The sequence below is a fragment of the Protopterus annectens genome, chromosome 4.part0, assembly GCF_019279795.1.
Source record: "Protopterus annectens isolate FY-2018-M chromosome 4.part0, PAN1.0, whole genome shotgun sequence".
Taxonomy (NCBI): Eukaryota; Metazoa; Chordata; order Ceratodontiformes; family Protopteridae; genus Protopterus; species Protopterus annectens.
The window spans coordinates 1,320,982,685-1,320,996,493 of record NC_056733.1 but is presented as its reverse complement, the minus strand read 5'-3'; the positions used below and the strand labels follow the sequence as shown (position 1 = coordinate 1,320,996,493).

Genomic DNA, 13,809 nt, shown 5'->3' with positions numbered 1-13,809 from the left:
GGTCTAATGAGTGAAGAGTAGAGGGGAACAATGACCTCCTTTTTTCTGGATGAGAAACCTTTTGTGATGAGGTGTGCTACGTAGAAGGATTTCCTGACCACTGTGGCGATGCGATTATCAAAGAAGAGACTACTGTCCACCTGTGTCCCAAGGTCTCTTACCATACTTTTGGTGTTAAGTAGACTACCGCCTATGTGGTAGACCATGGGTACAGAGTTTTTACCAAAGGAGATGACAATGCACTTTTTGGCATTGAGCTTGAGACCATGGCTTTAACACCAGGCATCTGTCTTAATGATGCCCTTTTGTAGGATGTCCACATCGTTAGGAGTTTCGATTACGGCTCCTAGTTTGCAGTCATCTGCGAATTTAGTTAGCCAAAGACCTTCTGTGTTAGCCTGTACTTCAGAGAAGTAGATACCAAACAGGAGAGGACCCAGGACTGAACCCTGTGGTACACCACTTGTCACTGGTCTGAAGTCTGATTTGGAGTCTGCTACTTTCACAGTGTGAACTCCGTCAGTAAGCCAGTTGGCGACCCATCTTGTGACATAGGGATTTATACCTAGTTTAGTGAGTTTATCTATAATTCCAGAGTGGGGGATGGTGTCAAATGTCTTGGCGAGATCTAGATAGGCTGTGTGAACCACCTTACCCTCATCTATGGCTTTGGTGACTACTTCAAAGAAGTCTATCAGGTTTAGGAGACATGATCTGCCTTTTACAAACCCGAACTGTGTGGGGTCCAGAGTTTGGAGATCTCCAATGTCTGTTTATGAGTTCCATGATGATACGTTCCATGGCCTTGCAGACCAGGCTCGTCAGGCTAATGGGGCAGTAGTTCCCAGGGTCTGATGTGGCCCCCCCCCCCTTTGTGGAGTGGGACAACCGTCGCGGTGCACCATTCAATGGGCACAAAGCCTGAGGTAAGGCTTTGATTGAACATGGTACTTAGGTGGGGTGCCAGTTCATTCTGCAGTTTGTGTAGAAGGCAGCCTGGGATGTTGTCAGGTCCCATGGATGCTGTGTTCTTGGCTTTGGAGAGTGAGGTTTTTACCTGTGCAGCCGTGATTACAGGAACTTTGCATTCTTCCGCTATAAAGATGGGCCCTTTAGGGGGTGAGAGGGGGGTAAAGTTAGCACTGAACCTATCTGCCAGGATGTTGGTAATATCAGTTGGTTCTGTATATTTAGTGTAATTGTGCTGTAACTCAGAGCAGATCTGAGTGTTGCCATTGAGACTCTTGACATAGCTATAGAATGCTTTGTGGCTGTCTTTAGAATCAGTGGCGATTTTGTTTTCATAACTAGCTTTGGAGGATTTTATGAGGGATCTCAGCTTCTTACTGAGGCTGACCAGGGAGTTCCTCCAATTGTGGTATTTTATTCTTTCTTGCAACAGTTTCTTTCTTCTGTTGTAGAGTTTGTTTATGGCAGAAGACCACCAGATTGGCTTCCTTTTTTTGGAGGATAGCATCTTGGTTCTGTTAGGTATCAATAAGCCAGTAACTCTTTCCTGTGATGCTTCAAAATTTGGTCTAGGTGCAGTTATTCTTCAAGAGGGCAGACCAGTAGCCTATGCACCTAGAACTCTTACCCAAACTGAAATGCAATACGCTCAAATTGAGAAAGAACTTTTGGCAATAGTATTTGCATATTCAAAGTTTCATGATGATATTCATGGTGAGATATCCGGATTGAAACTGATTTTCAACCTCTAGTCACTGTTTTAAAGAAGTCTATGCATTCAGCTCCAGTGAGATTACAAAGAATGATGCTCAAATTGCAAATGTTGTTGCTGTTGTGTCTTTCGGCTTTTCCCGGTTAGGAGTCACCACAGCGGAACTCCGGTCTGCTAATGATTGGCAGTAGATTTTTACACGCCGAGTTGCCAGCTCTAATGCACAACCTTCAACGAAGGTACACCCATTCACGCATGTCTCCACACAGAAGACGCTCTAGCTGAGAATTGAACAGGACAACCTCTTACTGTGAGGCAACAACGCTACCGCAGCACCACCACCGCAGATATACAACTTCAAAATGGTCTATACAAAAGGCAAACTTCTTTATCTGGCTGATACCTTATCCAAATTTCCCAGAAATACAATGGAACAGCTTAATGCACAAAATTTTGACTTTGATGTCATGGAAGTGCATAATTTTTCGACCACGAGACTTGATCAGCTAAGAGATGATACAAAGACTGATCCAATTTTGCAAAAGCTCAACCACTTCATAATGTTGGATGGCCATAAAGCAATCTAGTATACCGCCTGAAGTGCAAAGTTGTTTTCTTAAAGAGATGAGATGTTGATGGAAGATGGCATTATTTTCAAAGTTCCTAAAACTTTTATTCCTGCTTCCTTATAACGTGAATATATCCAGATTTTGCATCGTGGTCACCCTGGTTCCAAATCTACCAAAAGAAGGTTGAAAGGACTAGTATTTTGGCCTTCTCTAGCAAAAGACATTAATAAAGTACTTTTTTCTTGTTTAGTATGCAATAGTACTAAACCACATTTGCGAAAAGAACTTCAGCTAAGTCAAGTTCCTGAACTACCTTGGTCAAAAATAGCCACTGATATATTTGAGTGGAACAATCAGCACTATTTAGTGCTGGTAAACTCTTATTCACTCTGGTTTGAGATCGATTTACTACCTAACCTAATGTCCACTGCTGTAATCACCAAGTTGAAACGTCATTTCTCAGTCCATGGGAGTCCACAGAAGCTTATCTCTGACAATGGTACCAAATTTACCAGCCAGTTTCACAAATTTGCAAAAGAATGGGACTTTGTACATGTTACTACTAGTCTAGAATACCCACAGTCAAACGGTCTTGCTGAACATGCAGTACAGAGTGCAAAACAATTACTAGAGAAGTCAAAAAGTACATAGATTCATAGATTAGTACTAAGCTAACTCCCCTTGCGAGCCATGTTAAGCCTAGCCAATTATCCCTTGTGAGATTCAAACCTTGCACCTTGTGTTTGTAAGGCAAACACCTTAACCATTAGGCCACCCTCCCAACCCTGTGTACACGTACCATAAATGTAGATGTTCAACTGTATTCACTGTTGCAGTCATCACACTTGGGTTATCTGCCTGCAGGTAGCCCTCAGTTGGCCGGAATACCAGAGACTTAGTATTTCTGTGTCAGTTGCTGTCACTCCAGGACTGATGTCAGGTCGTCAGGGGTATAAAAACAGGCAGTCGACGCCATTACATCAGTTTTTCTTGCCCCAAATGTCAGCAGCTCCCCAAATAGGGAGCTAAGTTATGGTGGAAAAAAAAAACACCACCACCTAATAAAAAGTAAATACCAATAGTCCTGTAAAGGGTGAGTAATAGAGATACAGAAGGAGAGAGAGAGAGAGACAGAGAGGGAGAAAAAGACAAGGAGGCTGGAGGGTGGGAAACCAGGACTGCAACAGTGAATACACTCGAACATCTAAATTTATGGTAATTGTACATAACTGTACTATGTTCTTCATGTTTCACTGTTGCAGTCATCTCACTTTTCGATAAACATGGGGCTGAACTTCTGAGTTTAATCAGCAAGCACTACCAGGAAGCAGCTAATTCATTAACAGAGGAATTATCTAAGTTGGATGATGGGATCAGGAATGATTCCAATTTCTCAAGATACAGGTATGATAACGATAGAATTTTTACAAGCATTGACCAACAGTTAAATAAGATCACAACCAACAAAGTTAAGAAGCTGCAGAGGGACATTAAAGCATACAAGGAAGGGGTGGCTTATCCAAAACCCCCCAAATCTCAAGGCAATTACTTAAAGACACCAGCTATGGCTGGGGGAGATTGGATGGATACAAACCAGCCTAGATCCAATTTGTCCCATCAAGATCAAGATGGTGTAAGCCATGGAAACCCGGCTGCACAGAATCAGTCAAGTGCGAGTGATCGGGCAGGTCCACAGGGTACACCTACTAAACTCTCTATAGGTACAGGGAGTTTACATTTTCGGAACCCAGCCTCTCCAACCCAACAATCACCAGGCAGGAAGAACAGGTACAGAACCAGGAACAGGAGGAACTGAATGGGTTCGAGAACAGTCTTTCAACCATCAGTCATACCCCAATGGAGATAGTTTTTAATACAGGAAAGGATTTTAAAATTTTCAATTATTCAAGTTTTTCTTTCCCCCAACCTTTAGTGGACCTCTTGGCTAAGGGGTCATCCTTTGTGCCTTCACAGAGGGCACATTTGGCCAACACCATCATTGATTTAAAACTCTTTGTGAGAAAACTCAATTTACAGTTATTAATGGGGGAACAGAGGATTTTGAATAATCCGTTCCACATTTCTAGTACTTTAAACCCACCTTTGCATCCGTCCTTAAGCCTTTTTGAGCAGCTATGTGACTTGGACATTCATTTTTTACTCCATTCCAACCGACCAGTGCCTTTCAACATCAGCAAGGAGGAAAAAGACCATTTGGACTTATTACATTATTCCTCAGTTCGGGTTATGCAACCGGACAAAGGTGGCGGCCTGGTGGTCATGGAGGGAGACGATTACATCAATCGAATGGTATCCATTTTGGAATCCAAGGCTTATAAAGAAGTCTCAAGAAACGAGTTGAATATCAACATAACTCGAGTGAAGTCTTATTTTGAGGACTTGTTTATTAATGGGGTTATTGACGTGGATGTTTTCAATTACATTTCTATCCCGAACCCCAGAATACCAGTACTCTTTGGGAATCTGAAGATTCATAAATGTATCCAAAACCCACCTATGCGCCAATTGGTTAGCGCAAGGGGAAGTATTACATATGCAGTGGCAAAAGTTGTTGATACAATATTGAAGAAGTATGTATCCAGTGAGGCCCACATATGTAAGGATTCCTGGTAATTTTTGGCTAGGGTGGGTCAAATTACATTCAGTGTTGAAAGTCTTTTTTTAACCATCGATGTGGTAGATTTATATTCTTCTATCCCACATGATGTGGCGGTGGAATGAATTCAAGCAATAATGTTGTCCAAGCAAGCTCCAGCTAATGAAATTTTGATGATTAGAGAATTGTTGGATATCGTTTTGACATGTAATTTCTTCTCCTTCAACAACCGATGGTATCAACAATTGGTTGGGGTGCCTATGGGGTCCCCTTGCGGGGCCAGTGTCGCCAATTTGGTGATGGCTTTTTGAGAGAAAGAGTTTGTGTTCTCTAATTCTATAATCCAAGAAAAAGCTCTCTTATATACCCGATTTTTGGACGACATTTTTACCACCTTGAAGGGCAATGATGAATTGGCAGAATCTTTAGTTACAAGCTTTAACAGCTCTACTGAATTCCTCAAATTTACCTCGAATTCCTCTGACGAGAGGATAGCTTACCTTGATGTGGATTTGTATAAGAATATACTCCAGGGTTGCTACCTAGCTAAAATCCACCGAAAAACTACATTCTCTAATTCTTATTTGCATTTTAACAGTAACCATCCACTTCACCAGAAGTGATCAATAGTGAAGGGCCAGTTGGTGAGAGCAGCCAGTTGGTGAGAGCGGCCAGGATGGTATCACGAGATGGTGATTTTTTGGATGAATGTCTATGATCTTTTCCTGAATAAGGATTACCCACATTGCTTGGTGGCGGAATTATGCAACGAGGTTCGTTTGAAGAGAGAAAATGGGTTTTATCTCCCTATATTAAGTAATGACAATTCAGAATTATGCCTGGCTTATCCTAAAGCCCAGGTTGACAGCCTTTTTTCCTGTAGTTTCATCACTTCTTATAATGTCGATGCGGGTGAAATTGTGTCCATCATTAAGAAGAATTGGAGCTTTCTTGTGTCAGATAACCAGATCTCTTCCCAGTTTGGCCAATTACCTAAAGTTGTTTTCAGGAGAGGCTTGAATCTTAAGAAGATTTTAGAAATGGGCACCCAGCCGTTCAATGCTAGATCAGGGATGTTCAAATGCAGTATGTGCAAATACTGCCGGTATATACAAGCGGGTACCTCCTTTATGATTAGAGACTTAGTTTTACATCGGGGGAGATTTAACTGCCAAAGTTCCCATGTGGTGTACTTAGCCAAGTGCACTACATGTCCGTTTTTTTATATAGGGAAAACGGACCGGAGATTGCAGGAGCGCCTTTATGAACATTTGTATGCCATCAGGAGGGGAAAATTGGACAATGCCCTGGCCAAACACATTAACGAATGTCCAGAGCATGAATTTAACTTTAAAGTCATCGACCAGTTGGTTTCAAACAATAGGGGGGGGGGGGCCCTGAATCTTTGTTGCTTAAACTCAAGGAATTGGTATGGCAGCTACAATTGGATGCCTACCATTTTCCAGGTTTAAACAGTATGTTGTCCATTGCTAGCATGCTGAAATTGAGGAGTTTAAAAAGGTAGACGTTACCAGACAGTGTGAATCGTAATCCTTCATAATAATTTACAATTATGATGTATTATTAGTATTTTTTAGTTAATTTTGATGGCATCGATCAGTTATGTATTTAAGTGAGTTGGTCAGCTTGGATTGATTTTTATTTCTTAAGGTAGCTTTTAGTTAGTGCTTGTTGATGGCCTATGAGTTAGGAGGTTATATATATATATATATGGGTCTATCTGACTTGGTCGACATTTCATTTAGTCGACAATTCATTTAGTCGACATTTCATATAATCGACAAGCTTTTTAAGTGGGGGGCTTCGCCCCCCACACCCCCCAAGTGGGGGGCTGTGCCCCCCACCCCCCCCCTAAATATATATTCTAACTCCAGGGTCGCACGATTTTGGGGGAGGGGGCAAAAGCTTGTCGATTATATGAAATGTCGACTAAATGAATTGTCGACTAAATGAAATGTCGACCAAGTCAGATAGACCCATACATATATATATATATATATATATATATATATACACTCACACACACATATATATTTTTAGAATTTTTGTATTTCTTCAGAGTTGTTGGTATTACTATGGTTGGATGAGCATATATTCGCACTGTGTCAGCCGTTTACAATGTTTAAAATGCTTGTTTAAAATGTTTTTAGAGACAAATGCTGGTTAGTTAACCTTTTGTTTTAATTAAAATATTATTATTTTTATAATTGTTAAGATATTTTAGTGAAAGTATAATAGGAGCAATGTTTAAAGTTAATTTATAAGGTGATTTTAAATGTTCATGGTATGCAAAGTTTTAGTGTTGATGTCATATTTTTGTATTTAAATCACTCTAGGAAGTGGACGTTATTTTAAATTCTAACTTCTGACGGCGAAGTGTCGCTGACGAAAAACAGGATTGTTCTGTTGCTTAAAATAAACTTTTCAGTGGTTGATCGTATTTACGTGTTGTGAAGTGGATTTCTAATTATTTTAGCATTCTGGTGGATCGTTCATCTGGCTCACGTTTTTTCCTGGTTTGTTGTCGTTTTGGAGTTGTACAGCGTACAGGAGAAACCGCAGACATCTTCTTCCTGTATCAGAATTGATATCGCAGGATTGTTCCTGTGATACAGACTGTAGATCTCAGAGCAATCCAGACAATGTTCCTATTGCAAAACATTTCTTAACTACTACTTCCATTTCCGATGATGTTCCTGATCTCCCCAAAGTTGTACATTCAGCAGAGACAATCCCAGTTGCCAGCCTTAGTTCTAATTTCTATGTCATAGGATTTAGTCGTGTTTCCAGACCTAGTGTGAAATACACAGCAACCTGGACATAATTGTCTATATGTATTTAGTTCTATAAAATTGCATTTCAAATAATTATTTTCTATCAATTGCATGTCAATTAATGTTGTCAATAATGCACAACCCTTTTCTCAAAGAGGGAGGATGTAGAATACTGTGCGTGTTGTACCTTTAAGAAGAGTTTCTAAGGACGGCATGTGCATATAAATACCAAGCACATGCTGGCTTCAGTGCCATTTTAAGAGTGCAGCCAGAGTATGAGCACCTATGAGTGTGATAGCTAGTCTGTTTACAAGTTTATCTAAGTTAAGTTATTAAGCCTCAATCCTGAAGTGTTTGCACATAATAAAACTGCTTGAACAGAACCCACAGATGTTCGTCTGTTTTATCGTGCCCAGACGAGCGACAAGTGGCATGGATCTAAAAAAAAACATCTAGACATATAAATAATCTGTAGCAGGTTTCTTTTGTTCCTAATTATAGAATCCCATCAGTAAGATTGGCTCGTCCAATGGGTGTCTGTTGAAAGCCAAGTCAATACAAAGAGGGGAATGTGGAGAAGGAAAGTTAACAGCATCTTCTATGTCAGTACTATTAATATTTAAATTAAGACGACATTGGGTAGACTTCTACTTTCACTTCATGACTCACTCCAATGCCCCTCTTTTTTTCTTAAATCAGAGAGAGAGAAAGGGAGAGACAGATTAATATATACTGAAATTCTTCCTGCCTTTTCTACAGTCTAATGCTCTTCTCAAGTCAAGAAGGGCTGACCATTTTTTTTTACTGCATGCTCAACTTCTGAAGTCTTGAAAAGACACATAGAAGATATTTAAAGTGACAAAGCAATACATGTTTCATCACTTAAACAACTTTCGCTCCTCTGTCTAGAATATTCACCAAGAACTAGACTTCCTCCAAGTTTTAATGGACATAACAGTAAACTACTCTTGGATAGATGGTGAAAACAGATGTTCACACAATGGTAGCAGAATTTACCTTCTTAACTGATGGAGGACCTAAATCTGTGTGTTTTCATGAAGAAAATACAGTACTCTAACTCCAAGATCCAAGGGACTAATAATCCAAGACTCCTATTACTTCTTTTGAAGAGGAGTGTTGAAATGCTTCCATGGTGAGTAACAACGGACAGCAGTGTACTCAACAGTAAATTTAAGATCCTGAGGGTTTCTCCTAAGTAGGAGTTGTAAAAAAGGGACCTAAAATGATAATTAAATTCATTGCATCTCATGGACCCTACTATGGCAACTTCAAATGCTTAAAATTTGAAAAGGCAGCAACTCATGCAGAAAAGGTTTCCTTCAGTAATGCCGACAGACCAACTCCTGTACCTCTTCTTATGAAATGCTGGAGCAGCAGAAAAAGCCAATATGGCTACCAACAATGATTATGATGTTTTCTAAATGTGCAGCAGGAAGGTGTGTACTATTCAGAGAGACAGGGAATGAAAGGATGGTGCAGGCCCCACTGCTGTGGCAGCATCTAACATTTGTACTTACCAGTTCACAGTTTCAGAGTTCATAGTGAAGTACTAGGCTAGCTGCCCTTGTGGGCCATTTTAAGGCTAGCTAATTTCCTTTACAAAGGGGAGAATCAAACCCTGTACCTTGTATCTGTGAGCTATACACCTTAACCAGTACACCACCCCCAGTCCTTAGCCACATTCAACAACATGCTGAAAAGACTACCAGAACTACACTGTGAGGATGGGGAATTTCTCTTTCTTTCTTTCTCTCATGAATCACAGCTAACTCATAGAGTGACCCTGTAGAAAGATGCCATTATTAGATGAGTTCGCAAAGCAAAGGGAGAAATGGAAGTAGGCTGCCAGGACTTTCTTCCATATCACACATGCATATATTTATGCACTTACACTTAAGAACAGTTTAGTGTCCAAAATCCACCAACTACATGTTGTTGGAATATGAAAAAAACTGGAACACCCAGAGGAAACACATGCAAACACAGACAGAACATGCAGACTCTGTACAGAAAGTACCTCAACTGAAAATAAATCCCAAAATGAGCACAACAGGATGTGTGAGTTATTTCAATCCTTACTGATCAACAATGGAGAAAAAAAATCAACTGTCAGGTCACAGTTTAATTCCCAAAACATGATGCAGGAACTTACGGATAGATGAAGTCACTGAAGGGACACATCCCTTTATTTGATCTTACACCAACCTGTAAATGAAATGTATGACTACAACCTTTTTACAAACAATGGCGGCCTGGTGTTCGAAAGGCTGCCTCACATCTAAATTCAGGACAATCAACTCTGAACTTAACCTGAAATGCATGCCACTTAACTTCTGTGCTCTACCTTTGGATCTTCAGACAATCCCTTTATGTAGTCTACATACAAAGCCTCTTCTACAACTGGTAAGCACTAAGACCTAATGAAGGACTGCAGCATCTTTCTTCAATATGAGTAAGTTACAAGTCTAAAATACTGGCATTTGCAACAGTCACTGACATCATGTTCTTTTCCCAGGCAAACAAAGCAGCAGTTTTCTGATCCTGGTCTGTGATCTTTCGGCTATGGGTAAACTTTGAAAAATCTGTACTTTGTAAACACTGATAGAAAGTATTTTCGAATGATAAAGGTTGAAATAAAATACAAAGTGAACCAGATGGTTGAAGAACTGGCGATCTTGGATAGCAAACTACCAACCCCTGCGCACTGTGACAGTGTGAGTGAGCCAAAGGAAGTGTGACTTCCCCAAAAACAGCAGTACGCACTCCACATGAAAAGGTAGAAGAAGGATATATCAAATACTTTACCCACTGCACAGAACTGGGGATCTTGGGGAGCAAACCGTCAACCCCTGCACTGTGACAGCATGGGTGGGTCAAAAGGGACTTTCCTAAAAACAGCAGTATCCACTTTTAAGAACAGCCATACGAAAAGCCACAAGAAAGACACATCAAGTACTTTACCCACTGCGGAGGATCCCTCAAAGTATCATCTTGAAAGTACTTCTCAAACAGACTTACACTTAGCAGAAAGAGGTTTTAAAGAAATTTAGAGAGGTGAAGACTCTTCATGTATATCAGCAATAAAGTCTTGCTAGGTTTACAACTATGCTGTCTATGAACAAGATTCTGTGACAAATTATTTTAAATACTTCATGTGATCTGTGCGAAAATGAGAAAAAAACAAAAAAATACCTTCTTGGGCCATATAGCTGCACCAAAATCTGGAAAAACTGTTGCACCTCCTGCTGGAACATCACTCATCTGCGAGGAAGAGAATTTATTCACAATAAGACTACATGTTCAATTACAAGAAGCAAAATGTCATCAAAAATTATGCGGCAGTAACAGTGACATCTTCTACATTACAGTTCAGAATTAGGCTAACCAACACAATGAAGTGTTTAAACAAAAAATGTACATGGCACAGAGCATGGTAAACTCAGAATAGTCCTGCACTCAAATACACCTAAACTATATAATTACCAACAATGGTAAAGAGGGGAGTGCACTAAAATGTTAATAATCTACAATTTTTTTCTGGTAGTCTTCAATATTTACTGAAAAAAATCTCCATTCTAGAGTCAAAGTCAGTTGCCAAAAATATGCTGCAGTCTGGTCCAGAAAAGCACTGAAAAGTACTTACAGATAATCAGGGCCAGATGTGGGTTTTGAAGTAATTTTAGGTTAAGAAGGAGAATACAGTACAATACACTGCTGTCCAAATGCTTCTGATGACACACAGCCAAATAATGACGTCTCACTTTAAGTCACTTAAACTTTTCCTTTTAGGATAGTGAAGATTTGACTACTGAGACAGAGAAAAGAAAAAGTAATGGCAGTTGTTATAAATTATTTTTGGAGTTTGCATGTAGAATGCAATTTACTGCCAGAAAATGCCATCTTAATTCATTCACTCCAGAGCAGCTCATGAAAAGCTACCTGCTTAATTCCACCATAGGAACAACAGTGCAGCCTGAGCTCATTTTCAGAAAATCCATTTGTAATACTATACAGAAAACAAATGCTCATAACTCTTTAACTATAACAGCTACACTAAAAATGTAAATGCGAAAGTTGTTCAGCAGACACTGACCTTTCCAACAGTGTAAATATTGATAGTGCATATCAAAGTCATAATTAAATATTTGGCAAGGAATGCTGATATTGTGCAATATTTTTAACTTTTTGGAAAAGCAAAGCACAATATATTGGTCTATGTACCATGCAGACCCATACAATTTGAATTTAATTTGTTAGTATGAATGTCAGCTTTAAAATGATACTTTAACCATAGCTGTGTGATGCTCCTTTCATGAGATATTCACAGAAATATGATTAGTATATATTTTTCTCATAATTGATAAATAAACAAAACATATCTCATCACCTGTAACAGACAGAGCCTACATATCAGCGTAAAAGTTGTGCATCTGAATGTCAGCTTCAAAATGACGCATCATTTGTGCGATTACCATGCTCCCTCGCAAAGATATGGGCATAATAATGAGTATTGTAAATGTATAATTTTCATATTCGTACAAGACTAAACAAACTGTGATATCGGTACGTGTGTACAGTGCCTAGACACAGTTCTTTTACCATGTTGTAAGGAGTAACACTGTCTTCAAAATGATGCATTACTTCACACAATGTGGTGCTCCCTTGCAAAGTTATTTACCAAAATATGAAAAAAATCATAATTTGCATAACCTAAGTCGGAAACAAACTTTGATATCTGCCTATGAGTACAACATACAGGTACCATTCTTTTACCATGTTAGAACTATAAATAATCTTTTCAAAATGAGGTATTACTTAGCACATTCAGATGCTCCCTTGCAAAGTTATTTACCAAAATATGAAAAAAAAATCATAATTTTAATAACCTAAGTCCAAAACAAACTTTGATATCTGCACGTGTCAAACATACTGGCACAATTCTTTTACCATATTAGAACCAGCAATACTGTCTTCAAAATGAGATATTACTTGGCACATTCAGATGCTCCCTTGCAAAGTTATTTACCAAAATATGAAAAAAATCATAATTTCCATAACCTACGTCGGAAACAAACTTTGATATCTGCCTATGAGTACAGCATACAGGTACCGTTCTTTTACCATGTTAGAACTATAAATAATCTTTTCAAAATGAGGTATTACTTAGCACATTCAGATGCTCCCTTGCAAAGTTATTTACCAAAATATACACATTGATGCGTTGGGGGTGGAGATGTAAGTGGTGACTTGGATTGCAAGAATCCGATTGGCTGCCACCACTTGCTTTATCAACTACTTTAGAAGCGAATTTTCAAGTAAAAGTTTTATGTAGCTTAATGTAAAAACACGCTGAATCGTAACTGGATAAGATAAACTACAAGTTCAGTTACGATTTCAGCATGTTATTAAGCTCAACTATATCTGCAATTCAGTTTCCTCACGCTTGTGGAAGGCACTCGGGGCAGCTTGCAATCAGTATCTTCTCATGGCGCACTCGGTGTTAAACACAGAGGCGCCATGAGAAGGTACTCGGGGTTAATGAGTTAAGAAAAGGTAAAAGTCAGAGGTTATTCTGTATAAATGGATACCTTGCTTTTATTAAGAGAAGAATGACCATCAGCAAACGTGATACTGAACAAGTATATTGGATCTATAATCAGACTGTTTTTCAAAGTAAAAGAACAAAGACAATTTTAAAAAGGCAGTGAAGAACACTGGCATCTTCCAGTTTTCTCATTCATTCATAGGTAGGTACTAGGCTATCGGCCCAAGGGCCTACGTAAGCCTAGCCAACAAGGTTCCCTAGCTTACTCCACCCAAGAAAGTTATTTTCCTGTGGCACTGTCGAGCAGACACAGAAGTGATCCCCGGGGTGTATTTCCTATTTCCCATCCACTCATCAAGATTTTTCTTGAAGAGTGCTAATGAAGAACTTTGCTTGACATAGATAGGTAGCCTGTTCCAGAGTATGGGAAGTCTCTGGGACAGGACTCTATCTCTCCAGCATGTCCTGTTTATTGTGGTGACAAGATTTAGGTGCCTAGAGCGTGTAGCTCGGAGGGATTGGGATTTCTTTAGGTGTAGCATGTCCAACAGTTCTGGGTTTGACATAGCTTTGTATGTTAG

At 39.5% G+C, this 13,809-nt stretch overlaps 1 protein-coding gene across 4 annotated transcripts in view; it reads right to left on the bottom strand.

The window, feature by feature from the left end:
• The window catches only part of P4HA2 (prolyl 4-hydroxylase subunit alpha 2), a 1,028,898-nt gene that overhangs the window by 55,620 nt on the left and 959,469 nt on the right, over nucleotides 1-13,809 (bottom strand). For all 4 annotated transcript variants that reach the window (XM_044069194.1, XM_044069197.1, XM_044069193.1 and 1 more), the window contains one exon: nucleotides 10,876-10,944. In XM_044069194.1, coding sequence (XP_043925129.1) covers nucleotides 10,876-10,944 — 69 coding nt within the window. The remainder of the gene's footprint in view (nucleotides 1-10,875; nucleotides 10,945-13,809) is intronic.